The 25,964-nt window shown below is 44.7% G+C and overlaps 1 protein-coding gene across 2 annotated transcripts in view; it reads right to left on the bottom strand.

Moving 5' to 3' along the window:
- Positions 1-25,964, bottom strand: part of Sik3 (SIK family kinase 3) — a 203,970-nt gene that overhangs the window by 31,297 nt on the left and 146,709 nt on the right. For both annotated transcript variants that reach the window (XM_021173280.3, XM_021173281.3), the window contains exons 5-7: positions 17,515-17,639; positions 16,962-17,085; positions 462-580 (exon numbers count right to left, since the gene is read on the bottom strand). In XM_021173280.3, the coding sequence (XP_021028939.1) occupies positions 462-580; positions 16,962-17,085; positions 17,515-17,639 (368 nt within the window). The remainder of the gene's footprint in view (positions 1-461; positions 581-16,961; positions 17,086-17,514; positions 17,640-25,964) is intronic.

The following is a 25,964-nucleotide window of genomic DNA, read 5'->3' as shown; positions in this document are numbered from 1 at the left end:
GATACACATTGACAAAGCTGTTCTATGCCCCACTGCTGCAGATTCTCTGGGTCTCATACGAAGTCTAAGCAAGACAGCTCTGGCAATCAGCTATGGGCTGACAAAACCCTCAGGGCTGCTTCCTGAGTTCCTGGGGTATGAGAATGATCATAATGGGGTGCAGCAGTATGTGACAGAAGCTGTTGAAGTGAGCACACTCAAGACAAGAGAGGCACTCTGGTGGCAGTGACCTGCAGAACTGGGAGTATGCTGTCTCAGAAGTCAAAAGCAAACTATGATTTCTGTGGTAATGCCCAGTATCACTGTCTCCACAGCCTTGCTGGATGCCGTGGCTCCCTGTGAATTCACCTGCCACTGGTTTTAGCCAGCAGCTGATTCCTACTGCTTATCTCTTTAGGTCCTAGGCAGATTACAACCACTGAAGAAGAGAAGGAGTTCCCTGAGGCAAGGGTCTGGCTTACCCTGTCAAAGTTGGGGTCTGCATCTCCGAGTTTCATCCACTTGTGCCTGCAGATCTGTTCCATTGAGAGGCGCTTATTTGGATCTAACACCAGCATGTGGCGGATCAAGTGCTCACACTCTGCAACAGACAAACAGCTGTCCTCAGTCTAGTGGGGGGGGGGCGGCGGCGGCTGGGAGAGCTGATAGGGCTAGATGTAAGAGCAGTAGGTAGAGTCTCAGGCTCCCTGTTTTAGTTCTGTTTCTCTTCAGCCTTCAACTCACACTCCAGGTTATCCTGGAGAGAGAGTTCCAAATCAGAAGCCTATATTCTGATTTCAAAGCCACCCACTTTACAAAAGCTCTCATGTGTAAATTGGGAGCTCTGATGACCATGCTGGAGCAACAGTCATGGGGAAGGCGGCAGACAATGATGAGGCCGCATCGTGCACGGATTCACAGTGCTTTACAACTGCTACCTCAGCCTCACCACACCCTACCACAAACCTAAGAGCAGTTTGTGAACATCCTTCCCACTTTAGAAATGGCCCAGATTCAGCACAGAGGCCACAGTCAGATCCAAACCAATAGTCTGGATGTCTACCTGGGTGTGTGCATGTGTGTCAGGACCATTTGCCTATGTGAACAAGGATGTAGGTCAGAGGTAATGCTACGATGGCTTCCTCAATTGTTTCCATTATATACTTTTTGAGACAGTGACTCACACAAGCCTGAAGCTCACCAGCTCCACTATATGAGCTGGCTGGTGAACCCGAGATCTTTGCATCCTGACCCTCAGTGTTGGGATTACGGGTGTGTACCACCATGTCTACTTTTGCATGGGTGCTAGGGATCCAAACACAGCAATGTAAGCAGTTTACCCCAAGAATTATCTCCCTAACCCCTGACCTGGTGCCGCTAACCACAATCCTACAGAGCCGAAAGGGTCCATCCCAAGCCGTCACTGCTTGCTGAGATGAGACAGCCAGAAAAGGTTCCCAAGAGGGCTTCTCGCTTCTGTCTTACTTATTCTCCACTGGCATTTTTCTAAGGCTAAGGCTAAACCATCACCACTTTAATAACTCTACAGTTTCTTCTCATGACCCTCAAAATGAAAATATTAAGTCCTGGGCCTAAAAGGTTCCTGTCTGATTTCCCACAGTGAAGTTCTCTTAGCTGTCTGGCCTCCATGCTTAGTCCTCTAGTTGAAATGGAAACTCCACAGGCCTTCTCATGGAGGGCTCCCTGTCATGCAGGTAAGAGTTTAACTGTCACTTCCTCAGAAACTTATCTCTGACCTCTGACATGAAAACAAGCTCGATTACTCTTCACTGTGTCACGTGACTTTTCTTTACATGAATTATTTAAGGACTTCTCTTCTTCGTATTTGTGCTTGCTGACACAATCTCTGCGACAATGCAAGGCATGTGTCCTTTTTACTGCTATATGCAATATGGAATATCCATACGAAAAATGTCCATTATGTCTAATGGGAACTGAAGGTATGAATATTTATTGAATATTCATCTTAACCAAGTAAGACTGTATTGTGAAGATGATTTTATTTCATTTAGTCTTCATAATAATCCTAGATCAGGTACTATAAAGATGCACATTTATAAATGAACAAATAAGACTTTGAAATGTTAAAACATTCAGCTACCATAAGGATATGCTCTTGACTGTCCTATAATTATCATGAGGCAGATATACATTCTAGTCATCTATTTTTTTCCAGAACAAATTCAACTCTGCAATTTCTACACCACTTATAGTAACATCACTATCATGAAATATATACTCAGAGTCATTTAAAAGAATTACTCTTAATTTTTAATGTAAAATCCAAAACAGATGCTAAATAAAAATATTGATTTGTTTTTACTTTATGAGTAAAGGTATATTCAAGTACAGTTTCTATCTCAAAGACTATGGCATCTCCATTCTAAAATTATGTCAACAGTAGCAAGGGTAGACACAGCAGTGAAGCATCTATGACATACATGTCTGTCATCACAGAAAGAAAGAAAGAAAGAAAGAAAGAAAGAAAGAAAGAAAGAAAGAAAGAAAGAAAGAAAGAAGAAAGAGAAAGAAAGGAAGAAGAAAGAGAAAGAAAGAAAGGAAGGAAGGAAGGAAAGGAAAGGAAAGGAAAGAAAAGAAAAGAAAAGAAAAGAAAAGAAAAGAAAAGAAAAGAAAAGAAAAGAAAAGAAAAGAAAAGAAAAGAAAAGAGAAAGAGAAAGAAAAACGTTCTTAATTCACAAAGTTGAGTGCACAGAGGCCAGGGTAAGCTTTGGAAGCTGTAATACTGTTGTTCAACCTCTAGATGGCGTCCACTCTTTTCCTTTGGTCTTTCTGCACAAAATTTCATGTAAGACATTAGGGGGCCAAGGCCAAATAATGTCTGTAACAGGCTTGCTTTAAAACAAAGAGTTCCTCTCCTAGGCAATTTCTTTAAACAACAACAAACAAACAAAATAAGCTGTCATAAGTCCCAGTGCAAATCTGAACCCCAGGCTTCTGAAACTTCCTCTCAGTCATCCTCCACAGACTTTATCCTAAGAGACCCCGAAAGTCTCACCACAGAAAATAAATCACAAGGAATTATGAAACTATGTACACAAACTTGCATTAATCTTTGATTGTTCAAGGAGCCAGAGTTTTCATAGAGTCCCCAGATTAGGGACCTCTGTTCTGTGTCGGTGGCACAAGGGCAAGCGCTGATCCTAGCTGTCACATGGAGCAGAAACTGGCTGATGATCAGAAGCTAACCCGTTTCATCTGCTGCAGAGGGTGAAACATGACCGAACTCAGCATCAAGCCACATTTTCTCAGTATCATATAGCTCATAAAATTGAATTCACGTTATTCTACACAAAATATGGAAAGGATGTGAAAATGAAGGCAATGACCGTCTTCAAACCTACAACCACATGATACTCAAGTGAGCAGCGGGAGAATGAAGCAGAGCGGAGGGGAACCTGCCAGCTCTTCAGGATGCCTCAGCAAAGTGGCTCCTCACTGTCCCTTCCCAGAGGGTCACAGCTACTTATTTTTATAGATCACTATTCTGCATAACAAGGGGACATAAGGAACTCCTTGGTCACCTACCCCAATTCTCAAAACTCTATGACAGTGATAAAGGAATGGTCTGTGTATGATGTAGTAATCTCATTTTCACTAGAAATGCGTCGCATGGTAGTCTTCATGATGTCACTCAAAGACTCACAGACTTATGTCTGAAGAAGAATGGGAAGCTTCCAAGACAGCAATTGTACCTTTCAGAACACCATCAGTGTCCAAACATGAAGGGGTCCTCCCAAACAGCAGGGGCAGGAACCTAGCGTCAGTGACTGAGAACCTTGCTGACAACTCTAACAATGTCCTCAGAAGCTAGCTGTGGAGGTGTATTCATTCCTAGGACCTCAGTACTTAGGAGCCCAGACAGGAAGATCATCAAGGCCAAGTGCGTGCTGAATATTGTTCCCAAACCAAAAGCAACAGACCTAGAGAACAATGGCCCGTGCCTGTTCACTTGGAGGCTGCCTACCCGGGTTCAAGGCCACCCTGGGTTATGTGACCACTGCAGGGAGTTCTAGACAAACTAAGTTACAGAGTGAGACTGTCTCCAAACAAACAAACAAACCCCAAAACCAAAAATAAAGACAGAAAATACCTAAGAAGTCACAACAGAACAGTCATTCCCACACTTCAAGCTGGAGTTGCCAGAAAACCATTATTTTACTAAAGATTTAGGTGTGCTGCTGTATGGGGTCAAAACCAGAAAGAAGGAAATGAAATGTCAGTAGAGTGGTTCCTTCAGAGACATACCTGCCGATATTATCACGGTTGGGTATGGTGTGGTAGGCAGAGTACTAAGTCCTGTAAGGCCTCAGCCTATACAGGACACCTATTAAAATCTACATTTTATAAGAAATTAAAACTGAGACATTAAGAAACTTAGGCAGATACTAAACAGTAGAGTCTGTTTATTTTTATTGTTGTTCTTGCTTTGTTTTTTTTGAGATAAGCCAGACTCAGGCTAATCCTAAACTCATGGTCCTCCTGCCTCAGTCTTCTAAGCATTTGGATTTCTGGGGTGGTTTATTTTATTATTATTGTGTGTGCACGCACACATGCATGCATACATGGCCTATGTGTAGAGGTCAGAAGCTAACTTTGTGGATGCGATTCATTCTCTTCCACCTTTAAGGGAGGACGGTCTGGTTAGTGGTCCAGGAAACAAACTTGGGTTAGCAGGCTTGTGTGGCTAGGGCCTTTATCCATTGAACTACCTCACCAACCCTCCTAGAGAATTCTTAATCTAAATACTACCTTTAAAAATACATTATTAGATTGCATACACTAGCAAGATTTTGCTGAAAGGACCCTGATATAGTTGTCTCTTGTGAGACTATGCCGGGTCCTAGCAAACACAGAAGTGGATGCTCACAGTCAGCTATTGGATGGATCACAGGGCTCCCAATGGAGAAGCTAGAGAAAGTACCCAAGGAGTTAAAGGGATCTGCAACACTATAGTTGGAACAACATGATGAACTAACCAGTACCCCGGAGCTCTTGTCTCTAGCTGCATATGTATTGAAAGATGGCCTAGTCGGCCATCACTGGAAAGAGAGGCCCATTGGACTTGCAAACTTTATATGCCCCAATACAGGGGAATGCCAGGGCCAAAAGAATGGGAATGGGTGGGTAGGGAAGTGTGTGGGGGGGGAAGTATGGGGGACTTTTGGGATAGCATTGGAAATGTAATTGAGGAAAATACATAATAAAAAAAATTGTGAAAAAAAAATACATTATTAGAAGCTGGATGTGGTGGCACGCCCTTTTAATCTCAGCACTTGGAAGGCAAAGGCAGGTCAAGGCCAGTCTGGTCTACAGAGTAAGTTCCAGGACAGTTTGGGCTACACAGAAGCCTCAACAAACAAACAAACAAACAATGACCATTTTTAGTGTTTGAGGTAGCACCCAGCATAGCTTTAGAAAAACAAATCCAAACAATTCTCGCATCCAGCTGATGACGTGCTGTGTGAGCTCCAAAGGCTGCTGCGGCACTAGTCACCTACAAGCAGGTTCCAAACGGAGCAGGAGAGGGCGTGCCCACAACTACTAATGAGATGACGGGACTGTGATGTGGGCTGACAGCGAGACTGGGAGCAGGAGAGCATGGAAAGGGGTGTGTGTGTGTGTGTGTGTGTGTGTGTGTGTGTGTGTGTGTGTGCGCACCCGTGTTCACCTGCTAATGAGTTCAGCAGCTAGGATGAACGGTCCTCCTGAAGCCTGAGCTCTGGTGATTGTGGGGGATGGATGGGACAGGCGTTGCAAACCAAGGAATCACACAAGGAGAACTGAGCTCTGTGGGACTGGATCCAGCATCTCTGGGCTGACCCCATGAAGGAAAGCCCGCCATCCTTGAACCTTTCAAGTAGTGCCATCGTAAAGCTCTGCTCTTGGGTCTGCACAGAGGAACGGTCTCAAAGAAACGACGTGCCAGGTCCCTGCACACGCACAGCTTCTTTGAGCTGGTGGAAAGAGAAGCCATCTGTTTGCCAGAGGGCATTATAAGAGTGTAAGAAACAATTACCCAGAAACCCATGCTTCCTCTAAGTGTGTACAAGAAGGTGTTTGGTCTAGTTTCTCTTAGTCTTTCCAGTCAACAAGACATATGCTCAATACATATGTTTAAATACATATGGGATTCTCAAGTGTTCAGCACCAAAGTCTATATTTTGGACAATTTTAGCATGCTTCCCATCAATGTTTACTCCTTAGTTATAGATTGCTTTTATAGCAATCCAAATTTTAGACAGCTCTATTTTTCTAAATCTCAAAATCCAAAATGGGAACAAAAATTAACCGGCAGTCCAATCTCTAAAACATCCCTTTCTGTGGATAATGAACAACTTTCAGAACTTCAAACAGTTAAACTGCGTGTCAGAATTGGATGCAAGCTGGCACACTGCTGTCAGTTTCTGTTACTCGCAAGCTCTGTCCAGGTCAGGGATCAAAACAGGAGAGCTGATTCTGCAGACAGAAGGATGGAGAGGGGGCTCTGAGGAGCCTCTGCACAGAGAGCTAACTACATGGCTTTCAGGAGTCTGTGGTGCTTTGCGCTCCAGGCCTTCAGATGTTTGTGACTCAGTATCTCAGTAATGCTGACTACTTTTTCCAGAAAGAAAACCGCAAATAAAACATTCTCATGTCCTCTCAGAGTCTCTCCTGGCTTGGTCTCTCAGTCTCTTCCCCTCCCTGTCTTTGAAACTACTTCTCACTATGTAGCCCAGGCTGGCACTAGTTTGTTCTCATCCCTCCAGCTGATGGGGCTATAGACATGCACCATCAAACCTGGCTCTGCTACTTTTCTCTATAAACAGAAAATAAAGTTTGTCATCATCTCTATACAGATAATGAAAAGTTAAATCTATTCTTAAAATAGCATTGTGTTTCGGTTTTTAACCAAGACAGCTTTGGTAAGAGGTTGGCCGGAGCTAGAAATCTCCCAGAGTCTAAAGTATGTGCTATTAATTAAGAAGTTTTCAAAATGTGTATTTAAGCTCTAGTGTATGTGGGCATGGGGCAGGGGCGGTCTTGGAACTTAAGCCCCCAGGCCTTGTGGCGAGTGCCTTTACCTGCACTGCCATCTCGTGGCCTCCTATTAATGCCTTCTTTGATATCCACTCCAGGACTCTCCAAATACTCCAAAAACCTTACGAGGTATGTATTTACCGAGAACTAACTCCAACTGAGAATGGTTAGGAACTCTCTGGGGTCAGATGGCTAAGGTTCAAAGGTTAGCTCTAGCATTTTCTAAGTGAGCATCTCTTATCCTTGCTATGCCTTTATTTTTACACCAATCAAACAATCCAGCATTCAGCATATCTCACGGGGTAGTTAGAGCCTGCTGAGAACTAAGTAGTTAAACCAACTGTGCTTAGTGCACAGGAACCCAAAGTTAGTTATCACCCAACCTCTGGAATCAAGCTTCTTCTACTTGGAGTTTTCTTTATTCTTCTATAAAGGCTTTCCATAAATCAGAAAACAGTTTGCTTGAAAGGTATAGTTATAACTGGAACACTATCAAGGACCTTCTTCATCCCTGGCTTTCTAGAAACTTAGATAAACTCATGGGACTAGGGTGAGGCCTGATTCACTCGGATGAGGTCTAGCTTTGTTTTGTCTTAAAATGGGTCTCATAGACCCCAGGTTGCCCTTGAAACTTACACATAGTTGAGGGTGACTTGTGATTCTCTTGCCTCTGCCTTCTAAGTGCTGGGATTACAGGTGTGGCACCACACCCAGCTCTCTGGCTTGAGATGTGTTCCCAGGTGGATAGACACCAAAGCACCGCAGGTTTTTCTCCCTGGATGGAGAGCAGATCTCCAAAGATGTGCCTCTGCACTTATAGCTTGGGCAAGTGACGCCCATTCCCACTCTTGCTCCTCTCCACAAAGTGCTTTCGCCCAGGGAGACACTGTGCGGTTCTTGATGGGTGCTCGGATGGGGCAGAGTCACCGTCCTCTAAGTGAAAGCTTTCTGGCAGTAGCTGTAGGCCATATTCTCCATCAGAAGCATTATGTAAGTGGGATCTGCATTCCCAGGGATAAAATGCTTATGCAATATTACAGCTAATTAAGTCCCAATGAAGTCTAATCAATAAGGACTCAAAAATATTGCCCACAAGAGATCTCAATGCACTCAGCATCAGCACAGTTTCTTCATGGTAAATTAATTTTCCTTCCGTTAAGTAAATGGTTGGACTATATTCGCTCATAGGTGGTATTTAACAAGAGGATAAGGCAAAACACATATCCAAGGGTTTAAAAATGTATTATCAGGGAGTGAATCTAGTAACCGAATGTGTATATTGCTGGCTTCCATCAGTGGGTGGAGTCAGATGTGGCCTCTGCTGACACTGGCTAGACCAGGTCTCATTTTATATGAGCTCAAGGAAATGAGTCCCCTTATCATCTTGTGGCAAAGGCTGAAATGCTCCCTGGATGACAGCTCTGAGCTCTGGGTCAATCCAAGAAGCTTCACTCAAAAACACTGGTCTGGGCCTGGAGAGATGGCTACAGAGGTCCTGAGTTCAATTTCCAGCATAGCCATCTATAATGAGATCTGGTGCCCTCTTCTGGCCTGCAGGAATACATGCAGGCAGAGCACTGTATACATAATAAAAATAAATAAATAAACCTTAAAAACAAAACAAACCTGGTTTGTAACAAACATGATTTATCAGAGACTCGGAGAGCCAAATTACAGTAAATCAAATAGTTTGTTTTGTTTTGTTTTTTGCTGTGAGATGGTCTCACTATGTTGCCCAGTCTGGCCTCCAACCTCCTATGTAACCAATGCTGGTGTCCAACTCACTTGTGTTCCTCCTGCTTCAGCCTCCTGAGTGCTGGGATGAAGGGCCTGAGCCAGCTGGCTCAAAATACCTTTGCAAACTAACCAGAAGTCACTTGATCTAGTCATCTACAAAATAATAACAAAAGATTATAAAGCCAATTGGTTTCCTGAGTGCGTAAACCATCGGTGGGGAGCTACCTATCACTTGAGTAGTGCAATGCTGAGCCCACAGGAGGAGTCTACAGTTACATAGTAAGTTCTTTCTCAACTTTCCTTTTTTTGGTGGGGTGGGAGGTTGGGACATTGAGACAGAGTTTCTATTATGTAGCCCTGGCTGTCCTGGAACTTGCTATGTAGAGCAGGCTAGCTTTGACCTCACAGGATCTGCTTGCCTTTGTCTCCTGAGTGCTAAGATTAAAGGTATCCACCATCATATGACCAACATTGTGATTCCTTCCATATTTCACTCAAAATAGTCACTGAAAAGACATGTAATTCCTGCCAGGTGCCTCTAGGTTCCAGAAGATGCAGCTGTGTAAAATGCATCTGGCTGTCTTAGGCCATAATAAACTAGGTGGTTAAAACCCACTCATGACACTCATTAGCCCATGACAAATGCCATGTAACAATATGTGACCTTAGTTGATCTCAGGACACCCACGGAAGAACACTCGTGTCTAACAAGCTTTGACCTACTATGAGAAGACAACTTCATCCCACAGTTACTATAGAAACTGCCCATCTTCAGAGACTGATCTCCCAGCTGGAGACACTCTGGAGTCTGACTTGGCCATAAAAAAGATAGAGGAAAGGATCTTCTAGTGTTTCACAGGCTAATGTGGAAAGCTCTCTCAGCCCTGACTGAGTTTCTACATCTTTTCACAGAAATCCGTAAGATCAGGCCAAGCTGGTGACAGCAGAGAACAGGTCTTGTTCTTCACCCACACTGTCCTCTATAGGAAAGAGACAGAAACACAAAGAGGGAGAGCAGACCTGACAGCTCCGACCTCCACAGGAAGAGCTAATTCCAGGTCTAGTGAGTCACAACTATGCCCAGAGACAGAAAGAGGACCCCAGGTGAGACTCAAGCGCACTTCCCTTGAACCTGAGCTCCATGATCCTTGAAGGACTATCCTATGATTTCCTTTTCCTCTGTGCCTCACTATATGGACAGTACCAGCCTCTGATGAGTCTTGGGATTCAGGTCTATGGTACAGGATAAAGCTAAGCACATGCATATCGCTGGGGACGAGAATGAGCATGCAGTAAGACGGTGACCACCAGCTCATTTCCTCCACTGGTTCTCACTTTCTGTGCTTCATCTTACAGAGCATTGTTTTATTCACTTGGGGAATCTCCTCTCCGGGATTATACAGTATCACTATTTAGGACAATCACGCTGCCATTCTCAGAATCTTTCGACACTCATGATAACCCACTAAGAGCGTGGTTTCAGCAGCTAGGTTATTTGCCAGGAGCTATGCTCAGCAGCCTGCTTTGGGGAGGCCTGATTGAGCAAGAGCCTTGCATGGTCTGAGAGACTGGGGTGGAAGATGGAGGATATCCAAACTCCTCACAGGAAATACTGTGGACACTGGAAAAGCAGAGGAAGTGGTTTATTGACCTGCCCCTCCCCCCCCCCTTTTTTTTTTATAACAGTGAGGTTGAGCAGAACAATACAGCATCCGAGGAGTGGCTGACTGGGGTGATCTATGTGGCTTTTACAAGGCAACTCGCTTCTCTACACGTCACGGGAAGCAGGAAAATAGTATATAGTAACAACTCCAGAGCACAGCTGCAGAGTTTAAAGCAGACGAAATACAGGAAAATACTTCATAAACTCTAAAGCCTTAGAGAAATGTAGTTATTTTTGTGTGTGTTTAAGGGTGGAGCAGGGACTGAAACAGGATCTCATGTGGCCCAGGCTAGCCTCGAACTCACTGAGCAGCTAATGAACTTCAGTTCCTGAGCCTCCTGCTTCCACCTCCCAAGTGCTGAGATTAGACACGCACAATGTAATTTCTTGATATTGTTTGAGTGAGAGTATTTCCTGTGGAAGGGCTTTTGTGGGCCGTATCCCCCTCCCTCCCCCACCCCTGTAGGCCGTATTTTTAACAAACCTGTGTATGAGATCCCTCCTTTAATACATCTTTATGAGTTTAGACACCAGACACTACCCCATGGCTTGGGAATATAGCAGTGAACAAAACTTATCCGAAACCGCTCATCCCTGCCAGCTGATGTTGACAATGACAACGACGATGATGATGACGTGGGAGGCGGGAAAACAATTTAGAGCGTGTGGAGCTGAGGCTAGGGTTAAGACAAATACAATTATGGATGCTGTTGGTGGCAATGGGGCGAGTGTCAATAGAGGCCTCAGAGTGCCCACCTGAGGGGACAGCAGAGTGTGCTTGCTAAGTCTGAGAAAGGACAAAGACTTTCCTATGACTAAAGCCCAGGGCCTGAGGTCAGAACAAGAGAAAACAGGACTGGGGGAGGGGGTGGGCGGGGCGGGGAGTGAGGTGCTACAGAAGAAGTCACAGTTGTGTACATTTCTGATTTTTCTTTTTCGAGACATGGTCTTTTCCTTTTGGGGGGGGGCGGTTCGAGACAGAGTTTCTCTGTGTAGCCCTGGCTGTCCTGGAACTCACTCTGTAGACCAGGCTGGCCTTGAACTCAGAGATCCACCTGCCTCTGCCTCCCAAGTGCTGGGATTAAAGGCATGCACCACCACTGCCGGGCTGAGACAGGGTCTTAATTCACTATGCAGACCAGGCTGGCCTTGAACAGATCTACCTGCCTCCCAGGGCTGGGGTTAAAGGCCTGCACCACCAGCAACCTGATTTTAAGAGTCAATGAAAGCCCCTAGAACACAAGGTAGGTGCAGTTGACTCTGACACAGACTCAGTATGTAGGAAGTGCTGCTGTGTACCAGACACTGCTAGATTATAAACAACTGTGGGAAGGATGGAGGCTTTCTATGCATATTCTTTAAGTTCAGAGTCTGGTGTGGAAGGTTTATAATGAAAAAATTACAATAAGAAATAAGTTAAGATTAAAAAATATATGTGTCCCAGCACTCGGGAGGCAGAGGCAGGCAGATTTCTGAGTTTGAGGCCAGCCTGGTCTACAAAGTGAGTTCCAGGACAGCCAGGGCTACACAGAGAAACCCTGTCTCGAAAAAAAAAAAAAAACATACATATATATATATATATATATATATATATATATATATATATACACACACACACATACATATATATCTTATTTATTTTCATGTACATGACTTTGCATATATACCTGCATGTCAGAAGAGGGCATCAGATCCCAGTATAGATGGTCATGAGTCACCATGTGGTTGCTGGGAATTGAACTCAGGACTTCTGGAAGAGCAGACAATGCTCTGAACTGCTGAGCCATCTCTCTAGCCTTCAATTACAGTATATTTTGATAAATGTCATAGTAGTAAGACAAGGTTCATAAAGATAAAAAACCTGGAAAATATCTGGATTTGCCTTTTCTTGAATGTGCACGTGTGTAGGCCAGAGAACAATCTTGACCATCACCCTCAGGATCATCAGCTTAGCACTCGATCAGGCTAGACTGCCTGCAACTCCAGCACTCAGGAGACTGGGCGAGATGGTTCTTTAGTTTAAAATCAGCCTGGGTTATAGAAAGAGACTCTGTCTCAAAACAATATATTTTGATTTTTAAAAACATATATGTGTGTGTTCTAAGTTGTAGTATAAAGTATATTTTTTATCATGGTTGTAGTAAAAATTCTTGAAGTTCAGTGCTTTAGACACATTAGCAGTAAACTTTAGGGCAATGGTAAACTACTGAAACATTTTTAAACTATAAAATGATATCATCAGATTTGTGCGTTTGTATGTGTGTACATGTGAGTTTGCATGTGTGGTGTAGTTTTTATTATTCGTGTCACGCAGAAACATGGAGAAGACAAGGATGGAACTCAGCATCCACAGATTTGACAAAGTCTAACTTAGGCAAGAGAAGATGACAGTGTGGTTACTGGAATAGCAGACTGACTGCACAGCCTTCACTAACCAGTTGGCTCTGGTGGTGATAAAAGAAGAAACAATCAAGGCTTGTTTCTGCCAAGCCTCAGACGGGGACACCAGGGACACCAAATAGAGCAAATCTGTGGATAGGGAATGAAGTTCATTTTGGAAAATGCTTCAGTGAATGTGATTTCAAGATGTTAAAGGAAGACATTGAGTAACAGGTTGTAGTTCAGGGGTAGGGTGTCCACCTAACATACTCAAGGCTCTGGGTTCGAGTCTCAGTACTACAAATCAAGGAGAATTTTTTTTAAAGATTTATTTATTATTTATTATATGTAAGTACACTGTAGCTGTCCTCAGATACTCCAGCAAAGGGCATCAGATTTCGTTACGGATGTTTGTGAGCCACCATGTGGTTGCTGGGATTTGAACTCTGGACCTTCGGAAGAGCAGTTGGCACTCTTAACCACTGAGCCATCTCGCCAGCCCGAGAATAATTTTTTTAAAGATGCTAAATAGCAAATGGATAGATATGTGGCCCTAGACCTCAGGAGAGAATTTGCAGACAGTTAATTGGGAGCAGTCCCCAAAAGGGATTGGTGAAGCCATGGCAGTAAACGAGATGGCTCAGACAGATCATTCGGGTAAGAGGAGATGTAAGGATTAAGAGAGAACGAAAAATCTGGCAGAGTATATTTAGGGGATAGAAGGAATGGATCTCAGAAGCAGTAAGAAACAATGGGGTTTAGAAGACAGTGAAACACCCTAATAAATAAATGAGCAATTCCGGATCCTCGGATCCAGGACTGTGTAAGCCCAGGAGTTCAAAGGCAACTTGGAAAATACTATGAGACTTTGTTGGAGAGGAATAAAAAATGAAGACCTGATGAGACACCTATACAAGGATGTTCAGGATCACAGACTTCAGAGCTTCAAATGAAAGGAACACCACACACATGTGAAAGGGGACCACGCCCCACAGGCTAATCAGGCAAAAGCCACAAGTCGGGCAGCAATAAGAACTCTTATTTACAACAACACAGCCCAGCTCTAGGAAAGGCCGTTTGGCAGTCTACTACAAATCTAAACAAGCTCTTACCATATGGCCTCACAGGCATGCTCCGTGGCACTTACTCAAGTGAGCCGAAAACGTGTGTCCATACACAAATCCGCACAAGGCTATCAAAGCAATCTCAGTTACAAACTGTCAAAACTGGAGAGCAGCCATGACACTCATCAGTGGGCAAAAGGATAAACTGTAGTACATTCAGGCAAGGGAGTACTCAGCAGTAAAGGGAAATAAGCTAGCAAGACACAACAGACATTGCATGCCTGTGCATGTTCCTAAGTGGAAGGCCAACGTAAAATGGCACTTCCAACCATATCACATTCCGGAAAGTAAAAATGTATGGAGACGATGCTCACCAGTGGGGAGAGAAAGAAGGGAGGAATGGGAGGAGCACACAGGATCATCCCAGAGGTGGGGATTCTCTGTCTGACAGGATCATGGTGGATAAATGCCTTTATACACTTGTCAGAGCCCAGCGAATTTACAACCCCGACAGTGAACCCTCTTGTAAATGACAGGCTCTGAATGACGGTGTGTGTGGGGGTAGGGGGAAGGGGGAGTGAGGCAGGGGGCATATGAACATCTTCTGTCCCTTTAATTCTGCAGTGAACCTAAAACTGTCCTCATTTTTTTTCCTTAGTAGGGAATGGTAAAAATGCAGTCACCATGACAACAGGAAATGCAGCTACTGGCAGGATATCTGATGACCAGGGTTGGAGCCCCCTAGAGCACACTTCTCTATCTCCATCACTGTACAGTCAAACTGGGAAGAGTCAAGGCTTCCCCCTTTCCTGTGCCTTGCACTCGGTCCTACTGTGTGCATGGATCAGCTTCCCGTGGCAGTGGCACCAAAACCCCACGAGGGAGCTCCATTCCTCTCAATCCAGCACTCAGTTCTCTGTCCTCTACCTCAGCTTCCAGGGCAGCTTCACTTGTCTTCAAGTGACTCTGGCTTTCCTCCCTAACCATTCTTCTAACCATCTCTAACCATCCTGAGAGGCACAGAGAGCGGGCCTACCTGGTAGCATTAGAGTATATTCTATGACACTCAAAGAGGCATCCTAAGCTACAACTCTCTCCTTTCCAACTGCTGACCAGAACTGTCTTTTAGATGGCTAACAGGCACCCCAAACTTGACAGTTCTAAAAACATCTCTCCAAAATGCTGACGATTCAGTTATCCTTGATTTAGTAGCGAATTCATCCTTTCTGTCGCTCAGGTACAAATCTTGGGGTTACCTGTAACTATTCTTTCTTATCTTAAATCCAATATCAAACATTATTTGAGACATACTGCCTTGGCTCAAATTCTAGTTTAGCTACTAATAAGCTGTTCTACATGGGGACACTGCTTACACTCTCCTGGACGTGGCACCACCTGCAAAGTGGGGTAACAACCTCATATAGCTCATAATACTGAAGGGAGGTAATGTCTGTAAAATTCCTCCGACACGCCAACCAGTGTGCAGCAGCGTTCCGTCCCAAATCACTCTATTCCTCAGGCTGGGACCAGCCACCCACAGCTGCACCAGCTCTCTAAGTCTCCTAGCAACCAGGCTTCTTCACTGAGCTGCACTGCACTGCACTGCACTGCACAACACTCCAGCCACCCACAGCCTGCACAAGCTCTCTAAGTCTCCTAGCAACCAGGCTTCTTCACTGAGCTGCACTGCACTGCACTGCACAACACTCATATACTGAACTGCACTGCCCAGCATTCCACAACACAACACTGCACTACACTGTGCTGTGCCTTAGAACACAGCACCACACAGCACTGCACTGTGTTGCGTGATAGTACATGGCACTGCACTGCACCACACAGCTCTGCACTGCACCACACAGCACTGTACTGCACCACACAGCACTGCACTACACTCTCCTTTCAACAACCAGTGTAGCAACTACCAAGATTGTCTTTAAAAGCCAATGAAAAAAATCTTTTCAATTTTTAAAAAGTTTTTGTAATAAAAATTTAGAAAACCCCCACAGGTCTAACCATATTATTCTCTATTGTTAAGAGCTTCTAATTCTTCCGCTTCCAGCAGAGTAAAAGCAGAGAGTCTACATGCTCAACTCCTTTCAGGCACACCCCAATTGCTCCCTCCCTGGGGCCTTCAGGCAGTAATCCTCCAGCATCCTTCCTTTCCAGTTGTCCCTGAAATGTCACGTTTTCCAACTGTTCCTCTTTGAATGATCTCCCACCCACCATTCTAAAGGTTTCTTCTTCCCCTTTCCTTAGCATTATCATCACCTGACACATGACCTTCTAAATCATCAGTTCTGAGATGACTCAGTTAAACGGAACCCACACTCCACCTACGTATTCTAAAGGTGTGCATGCTCTCCTTAAGAGGAAAGTAGCTAGACAAAAGGTACCACTGTCTATAGTGGATCAGACATGCACAGAAATGGTGACAAAGAAATCCCAAACCAACCAACTAAACACATCCCAAACTGAAGCCAAACCCAGAGGTTCTGAGTTGTCTGCTAACTATAACATCTGGGTTTCTGGTATCCGTTTTCAGTGTTAAAATTTCCAAAAAGCTATTATCCTATTGTCCACTTACTTAAAAAAATTTCCTAAACAGAATATGAAGGTAGACTTGAGAACTAGGAAATGAGACCATATGAAGACAAAGACGAAAACCTGCTTTGTCCTGGGCATCAATGCCAACTGCGGAGCTCCGGCACTCCAGTGGAGGCTGTGGGGAGGACAAGTGACACGCACTGATCCCACTGTAGCACCATGATGGCACCAGTGACTCACACAGCAGTTAATCTAATCTGTATGCCAGGGGCCGTGCAAAGCCCTTAGCCGTCTTAGACTGAGGAAACAACAGCTCAGACAAATTGATACTGAGCAGAGCCCAGATCCCCAAGCCAAAGCAGGTGGCTTATTTTGCTGCTAAGGAACCTTGCCTCTTGAAGGAGCTGAGGCAAGCTGCAGCTTAGAGAGCAGCCAAATGGCCACTGACCCAGCATCACTACACTTGTGAAATTACTTCACATGCCTGCCTCTCTGTGAAGGCAGTCATGGCTTTATGCTGGCGGGTCCCTTACCTGTGGACATAAAGAACGGGATGCGGAACTTGCCACTCAGCACTCGGGCCCGCAGATTCTGCAGTGTGCTCCCATCAAACGGCAGGGCGCCACACACCAGCACGTAGAGGACAACTCCAAGGCTCTGTAGCCCGAACAGAGAGTAGGGACAGTTAATAGCATCAGAGGAAACAAAAGAGACCATTAGTGTATGTGCAGATGATGGGACCAACTTGTCCTCTTTTTAGGATATAATATGGGTCAGTGTCAAGGTCAATCGTCTTCAGAGCAGATAACAGTCTTTGCTTCCAGACATGGATTTAGGGTGAAATTCCAAACATTTCTCAGACCCAGCCTCTCAAGGAAAAGTAATCTCTGTTGTTGCCACAGGCATCTTCTGCTCAGGCCCTCACAGGGTTCCTCTGCAGGTGCAAAGGGAGTAGTTGAAAGCCAAGGCTCATGTAACTTGGGTACTGGGGGAAACTGGGTTGCAAGAGCAGGTGAACGTGCTCTGCACTCCCACATGACAACTGTCATCTGCAAGGGGACAGGTGGTAAGAAGGGACATACTCACCCATATGTCCACTTTGGGCCCATCATATTCTTTCCCTTCGAAGAGCTCTGGGGCGGCATAGGGAGGGCTGCCACACCATGTCTTCAGCAGCTGCCCTGGAGTGAAGAGGTTGCTGAAGCCAAAGTCTAGAGAAGCAAGGGAACAACACTCATGTCAGCATCCCAGCAGGCACTGGTCTCTGGTTAGTGGAACACAGAGCTGTGTCACCAGGCTGAAAGAGCAAATCTAGGAAGTAGGTAGTGAACCATCTGAGCTCGCTGGGACTGAGTCACCTACCTTGTCCATGTACACCTGGAAAAGGAAGGGGAGGGATAGAGGAAAAGTGAAGGGAGGGGAGACCCATGCTGGAAAATTTTAATTGATGGACTCTACCCCAAGGACACCCCAGCCTCCCTGGCTGGCCTTGAACTCTTGGCACTCTCCCTGCCTTTTCCTCTGTCCTGGGATTACATTCCCTGCAGCAATCTTAAGGCGACATACCTACCTCCCTGGAGTCTCTTTCCCTTTTCCAACTCTTTTGCCCTCTGCATTTCTCTAACTAGCCAGAAAAATTTCCCACGGAGGACCTGCTGGTTAAGACTACCTTTCCATACTCTGTTACAAAAGACACTGGCTTTGGGGGCTGGAGAAATGGCTCAGAGGTTAAGAGCACTGACTGCTCTTCCAGAGGTCCTGAGTTCAATTCCCAGCAACCACATGGTGGCTCACAACCATCTGTAATGGGATCTGATGTCCTCTTTAGGTGTGTGTGAAGACAGCTGCAGTGTACTCATCATATATATAATATATATATATAATATATATATATAAAATAAAATCTTAAAAGAAAAGACACTGGATTTGTTCCCATGTTGCTTCCATCTGTCAACTTAAAACAAAAATCATGTGTGTGGGGGTATGGGTGTTGCAGGATATCTGATCACACTGTGAACTCTGCGATTGTGTTATTTACTGAAAAATCCTATTTCTAGTTGTGGTGTGGCTCGGTCTCATCACACACCTTTAATCTCCCTGGATGGACACAGACACACCCTTAGTATACACCTTTAATCTCAAACAATGAAGGTGAAGTTTAGTTTGTGGAAGGAAGTGCCCATGTGGAAAGTGATGTCAAGTTGAGTGGCAAAGTGACACAGCGATGAATCAGAGAACAATCTGACAGAACAGGATATGCCTACCTCTCAGGAGAAGAGAACACTTCAGGAGAGGGAGGGAGGGGGCGGAGGAGCCAGATTGAATCAGTCAGCTTGGAGAGTGTTTGAGCCAGAGCTCAGAAAGAACTAGAAAGGGTGAGCTTATTCAGCAGCAAGTCTCAGGGACTGAAAACACTCTAGGCCTATATTAGGTCGTACTGAGGCTAGAAGCATCCAGGACTAGGTTAGCAGACAGAGGCAATAAGCCTCCGAAACAACATATACATCAGGGGATAAAAAAATACTTTTACATGTGGGTGTATGCCGTATGAGTGCCCATAAAGGCCAGTGGAGGAAACTGGATTTCTTGGCATTACAGCCTCTTAGAGAGCAGTCTCATATAGGTGCAGGGATTTGAACTCTGGTCCTCACAATGAAGCAGCAAGTGTTCTGGACTGCTAAGTCATCTCTCCAGCCCCTCTTCTTGCTTAGAATCTTACCTTTTACACCTCCTAAGCTATTCACTCAGAGCTCAATGACTGCCATACAAAATCAGATCCTGTTATTTCTTTGCTTAAAAAAAAAAAAAAAAAAAAAAAAAAAAAAAAAAAAGCGGCTCCTCTCTCTATTTTAGCATTGTTTTTAAGTTCCATCACAGCCAGCCCCACCCTACCCAGCTCTCCTGAGTACCCCTGGCTAATCTTCAGTACTAGAGGGCTCACATCCTGTGTTTATATGCCTTTCTTTATATACTTCCTGTCTGTGCCAGGCCTGTTCCTGTCTCTTCCACCTTTAAAATGTCATCCGTTTTCAAGGTGCAGTCAAATATTACTTCCTGTATGAAGCTTTAACTGACTTCCAGCAGAAAATACCATATCAGTTGCTTCCTTTGGTTGTCAGAACCTTTTGTTTATTCTCTGATATCCCAGTCTCCACTCTGTCTTACATTGTTCTTAGCTATATGATGTGTTCAAGCTTTCTACTGACTACTGAGTGGAGAGGAAAGAGGTTTATTTGTTCTCATCTTTTCGCAGAATCTTTGATATACGATAGAAAGGTTCACAAAAATGAACCAGTTAAATTACTGTGTCAGTCGCTCCTGAACACTGACTGGTGCCTTCTCACACTGCTGCGTCAATGGCCACCTACCAGAACCTCTATCTCCAACCTCTCTCACCCAAGCTGCTGAGGCTAGTAGCTTACTGATCACCAGGGGTTTAGTTCAGGGTCTGATACAACCGAAACAGTGCCATTTGTCAACAGAAATAAACACCCTGTTGTGAAGTCTCTTAGATCACTGTGGTGGTTTGAGTAAAAACTGCCTGCATAGGCCCATAGGGAGTGATGCAATTAGGAGGTGTGGCCTCGTTGGCATGGGTGTGGTTTTGTTGGAGGGGGTGAGACTTTGAGGTCTCAGAAGTCAAAGTCACTGTAACTTCCTGCTGCCTGTGGATCAGGATGTAAAACTCTCAGCTCTTTCTCCAGCAGCATGTCTGCCTCTGCCCTGCCATACTTCCTGCCCTAAGGCTAAGACTAATGGACTAAACCTCTGAAGCCAGCCAACAAGATGTTTTCCTTCATAAGAGGTGCTGTGGTCAAGGTGTCTCTTCACAGTAATAGAGTACTGACTAAGACAACCCCTGCCTTTCTCTGTACTCCCCTGTGACTCTCTTTATCTTGTGTGTGTGTGTAATTCTTTCAGCTTTAAAAACACGCTACCTCCCTTAGAGAAGTCTATTCTTTCTCCGTAGTTCCTGTGGAACTACTTATTAGAGTTGCTGAAGGAGACCTGTCCAATGACAACACAGCTGACACTCCATCATGCATGGATGGAGGGAATCTCACAAGGCCCCACCTCTAGATGAAGAGCTGCATGTAATTAAAGCTACCAAGAGAGGGAGAGTCAGTCTTCTCTTCGACAGAGATGAGGCCCCAAGGGTTATCCAATCCCAAGTGGTTAGAACTAACTCTCTCTCTCTCTCTCTCTCTCTCTCTCTCTCTCTCTCTCTCTCTCTCTCACACACACACACACACACACACACCAGTACAAAGAGGAGCTAAGTTGAGAAGGAATGGGGGGACATGAAAGGGGCCGAAGAGATGGGAGGGTGGGAGAGTAGCATTCATGTTTTAAAAAAGCTACTATTCTTTCCTGACTCTCATGATACTTAGCATTTCTTCAAGCACAGTGAGTGTGTAAGAAATAGTGCTTATGGCCGGGCATGGTAACTCATGCCTTTAATCCCAGCATTCTGGAGGCAGCGGAAGATTGGTTTTCTGTGGATTTGAGGTCAGCTTGGTCTCCATTATGGGTTCCGGGCCATCCAGGACTTCAGTCAGATCAAGTCTCAAAAACAAAGCGCAGATGCTGCTTCTGAAGGAGAGCACACTGGAAGCCATACCAACTGATGGCTCGCTGGAGAGAGTCGGCCATACCAACTGATGGCTCGCTGGAGAGAGTCGGCCATACCAATTGATAGCTTGCTGGAGAGTCTCCCTGTGGCCACACAGGCAGCCTAAGCTGACGGAGATCTTGTGACGTAGTTCAGGCTGGTCTCTAACTCAGGATCCTCCTGCCTTAACTTTCTGAGTGCTAGGACTAGAAGAATATACCACCAATCTTTTCAATGTCCAATTACACCTCACAGTCTGCACACAGTGAGCAAAATTGTCCAAACTCTTCATAACCAAGTAGGATAGGTTGTTAAAAATCCTAACAGACCCTAGACTTGATGGCACAAGCCTGTAACCCCGGGTAGGTAGAGGCTAAGTCAGGAGGACTCAAAGTTTGAGGTCAGCCCAGGCAGCTCAGTGCGGAGGCCCTGTGTCAGAACAAAAACACGGGGACTGGGCTCAGCAGCGGAGTGCTCACTGGCATCACTAATAAGAATCTGTAGTGGGACACTTGTGGTGATGCTGTGAAAGATGATTTAAACGCAGTTTAAGTACCAAGCCTAGCAGGGGCAGGCCCAGCATCCTTCCTGACAATGCATCACTGTAAAGTGAGGTTTCCTTAGCACTGTGTGGCCATCTTCCCTGCCAGTGGCCCTTTACCTCATATCCCTCTCCATCACTGCCATGCATATGGTAAGCTAGGAGTACGGCTAGTTCAATGTGCATTTAACTTGAGCATGAGTTGGTTTTGAACATTTAAATTATCCATGCAGGAGAAACCTCAAATTATTAACACACGGGAACATTGGAACTCATTTTGAAAACTCAGCTCCCTCTAACAAATACTTGAGGGGCTGAAAAAAAAATGGGTTGGAGGAAATATGTGCTCTGGTTTCTCTTAGCTGCTTACCGTTGTGGGCGGCTTCTGCACACTTCAAGCAGAGGGCTATTTTTCAGAACTGTTGGCAGTTTAGTGAAGTAGCAGGGGGACCCTGGGATGTGTGGTTGAAGCAGGGGCGGGAAGACGTGGGTGAGCAGCCTTTACTGTTTATAGGACAGACAACTGAAATAAACTAAATATCAACCAACACAGGAGGAAAAACTCTAACAAAAATAAAGCAAAGACTAAAACAAGGATGGATTCTCACTGGCTTGGGTCAGAAATATCAACAAGATTCATAACAACAGCAACAACAACAAGGCCCAGAGCCAGGGTTTGATCAGTTACTCTGTACCTAAAAAGTTAGCGTTTCTCTTCCAAAGGGAGCCGCCGTTTCTGCTGCTCACACTGCCTACTGCTGCACACTCCCAACACCTCATACAGGACTCTAAATGAATGCCTCCATCTCTTCACACACTCATTCAACATCAGTGTCTGGAGGACTTGCAGGAGATACTGCAGTATGACAATCCCTACAGAAGGGACACCATCCCAGGGATGACTCAAAAAGGAAGCAGGGGGCTAGAGAGATGACTCAGCATGAAGCCTGCTTCCTGTGCAAGCCTGAGTTCAAATCTGAAGCACTCACTAAAAGGCTGAGTGTAGCCAACCGACATTTGCTGGGGAGGGGAAATCTAAGGTTTGCTGGTTGCCAGGCCGGCTGCAGGGTCAGTGAGAAACCCTGCCTAAAGAGAATGGAGAGGGGGGCTGGAGAATTGGCTCAGCGGTTAAGAGCACTGACTATTCTTCCAGAGGTCCTGAGTTCAACTCTTAACCACATGGTGGCTCACAACAATTTGTAATGGGATCTGATGCCCTCTTCTGGTGTGTCTGAAGACAGCTACATAAAATAAATAAATCTTAATAATAAACATATAAATAAATAAATCTGAGAGAGAGAGAGAGAGAATATATAGAGAGGGAGCCAGGCAGTGGTGGCACACCGAGTTAGTTCCAGGACAGCCAGGGCTATACAGAGAAATCCTTTCTTGAAAACCAAACAAAAGAATGGAGAGGGATAGAGCAGGACATCTGATGGCCTCCTAGTGCGGGTGCAAATGTGCACATGTAGACATGTAGATATCATATATACACCACACACCCATACACACAAAACCTAAAACAAACCCAAGATCACACTTAGGTGATCTGGGAAGGTAAAGAGAGAAAAGTGGACTGGAAACTGAATGGGGGTGGAGGGGAACATGATCAAGCATAGAGCACTCAGAACTTGCTTGCTAAGTGAATACAAGAGACTATGGAGGGACTGCCCTGGGTGTTGCGTGGGGCTTGTGGCACTACCCAGAATGCACAGCTGCATCAGGTGAAATGAGCTCAGCTCTAAATGCTGGGTGCTATGGGCCTCTGCTTCCCTCCCCTCCCTGCCTGGCTTTGAGAAGTTCTATAAGACACGATGAGAGAATCTGGTGACAATGAGCATACTGTGCTTCTTGATACATGCTCAGCAGAGATCCACTCACAAGTGCTTTTATTCCCAACAGCCTTATTAAGGAATACAAAAAAAGTATTTTATAATTTCATCTAATTAGGGTGCATTGACAGTGGCTTTGGTACATTCAGAATTGGGTAACCAAGGTGGATTTTAGAGTATTTTACCACAGAAAGAAGCCCTCTCTGTACTAACCATCATCCCAGCACCAGGCATCCACCCCCCACTTTCTGTCACAATGGACTTGGTGTCCTTCTTTTAGCATGTCTAGCTTAAGGGTCAAGTCAAATGGTCAGCGAGAAGAAAAAAGAAAACTCAGGACAGAGTTTTTAAAAAATTAGATAACTAAAAGTGGATGAGATTTTGGCAGAACTTTTAAAAACATTTTTTCCAACTATACTTTTTAAGTCATGCATGATATCCCTGGAGTTAGCAAAAGCATAGCCCAGCCACTTCTGCAAAAGCACAGGCTCTGTGCTAGAAAAGGTCCCTGCATACCCAGAACCAGTACCACCTGGAAAACCTGGAGTGCCAGGATGTGTCTCTCTGTGGCTGGGCTCACTGGACAGTGACCTTAGCTTATCTCTGCTATTATGGCTGAAAGGCATACGTGGCCCAGGATGGAGAATGCCATAGACTAAACTCTGGTGCAATGTCACCACAGTGAAACCATACAAGTCACATACAAACGGAAGCAGAGGAAAGACTCGGATCAAATGGGATCTGATGAGCTCACAAGGGCGAGTAAATACTTGGAGTTACAGGGCATCCTAAAAGCCCAAGAAAGCCGGAGGTGTGCAGTGCTGAAGCCAACATCATGAAGGGGGCTTTGGATATGGAAGAGCAATTTGGATATTCATGCAGTAATTCAGGTGGATCAAAGCCTCTTCCTCCCTTGACTTGTACGCTGCTTTGCATGCAACATGACACACGGTGATTTTACAGAGCATCCTGGATAGGATACTTGAGGTGACATAAAGGGAAAAGCATAATTGTAGATATGCTGACTGTATACAGAAAACAAGCCCTGGGAAGAAATGATTTCAGAATGACCAGTGTCTTAGAGGGAAGGTTATATCTGTAATGTTTAGAAATCTTTCATTTAAACTTCCAAGGGTAAGCATACATGCACCTACAATTAACTATGTTCTTTTAAATATACAGATGTTAAAATATTACTTTTGGGGTGGGATATTGAGACCAGGTTGGCCAATTTTCAATTCTTCTGCCTCAGGCTCCCAAATGTTGAGATTACAGGTGAGCACTGGATATCCAGCTTAAAGCATCATCTTGAATAACAGATGGAGACAGCCAGCAGTCCCTTTTCAGAGAACCGACACTAGTGTCAATGAAAAAAGCCAACATTCTTTACTGTTTATTACCATAAATGGGAAAAGATTTATGGCCTACAGACTCAACCAAAGGTGATAAATGTCATAAAGATTTTTACCTAAGAAATCAAAGTCATGGGCTGGAGAGGTGGCTTAGTGGTTAAGAGCACTGACTGCTCTTCCAGAGGTCCTGAGTTCAATTCCTAGCAACCACTTGGTGGCTCACAACCATCTGTAATGGGATCTGATGCCCCCTTCTAGTGTGTGTCTGAAGATGACTGCAGTATACTCATATAAATAAAATAAATAAATAAATAAATAATCTTTTTAAAAAAAAACAAAGAAAAGAAATCAAAGTTATAACAGAAAGAAACCACTAAGGGCTAGAGAGATGGCTCATTCAGGAAATGCTTGCTATGCAAGCAAGGGGACCTGAGTTTAAGATTCCCCAAAGCTAAATGTAATGACAAATGTTTCTAAATCTGGTGCTGGGGAGAAGGAGGCAGGTGTGGAAGTGTGCTGGCCAGGCATCCCCGATTAATCAGGGGGTAACAGGCTCCAATAAGAGATCCTGTGTTCATAGGTAGCTAGTAGGATAACACTTAAACAATTCCCAGTGAAATCCTTTGGCTTACATATACACACAGATACATGCCCACTTGTACATACACATGTGTGTGGGCACACACAAAGGAAATTGGTTACACTGGATACAGCAGTTACACCCGACACAGCAGAAGCCATATGGGTGGAGCAGTTCTCTTTATGTGGCCTATGGTCATTTGTTTCTCCACTCCTAAGCAACTCAACTTAATTTGTTAAGTGTCTTTTTCAACCCCCAACACCCCGGTTAGTTAGCATTTGTCTGCAGGCTCAAAAGGCAATTTACATCCTTTTCTCTTAATACAAAGCAGAAGACTAACTTGAACCCTATGTTCATCGCCTAGGATGGCTTAAATACCAGAGGTCGATATTGATTTTGAACCTTGAAACGCTTTGTTCTAGGCAAGATGAGGCGCCTGAGGCTATATAAGGTAGTGATACTGTATCCTAAAATAAGCGTATCATTAGCTGGGTATGTGAAACATGGTGGGAAAAGAGAGGAGGGCTGGTGGCACTAATTTAAAAATCGGGACAATTCCAAGAGCAAATTTTCTTGTTCAGTCCACCACTTCAGAGCAATAACAAGGACGTCTTTCCTG

Source organism: Mus caroli, unplaced genomic scaffold (assembly GCF_978045245.1).
Source record: "Mus caroli unplaced genomic scaffold, Mus_caroli_1 scaffold_11, whole genome shotgun sequence".
Taxonomy (NCBI): Eukaryota; Metazoa; Chordata; class Mammalia; order Rodentia; family Muridae; genus Mus; species Mus caroli.
The sequence above is the reverse complement of the archived record's forward strand: the minus strand, read 5'-3'. Positions and strand labels throughout refer to the sequence as shown.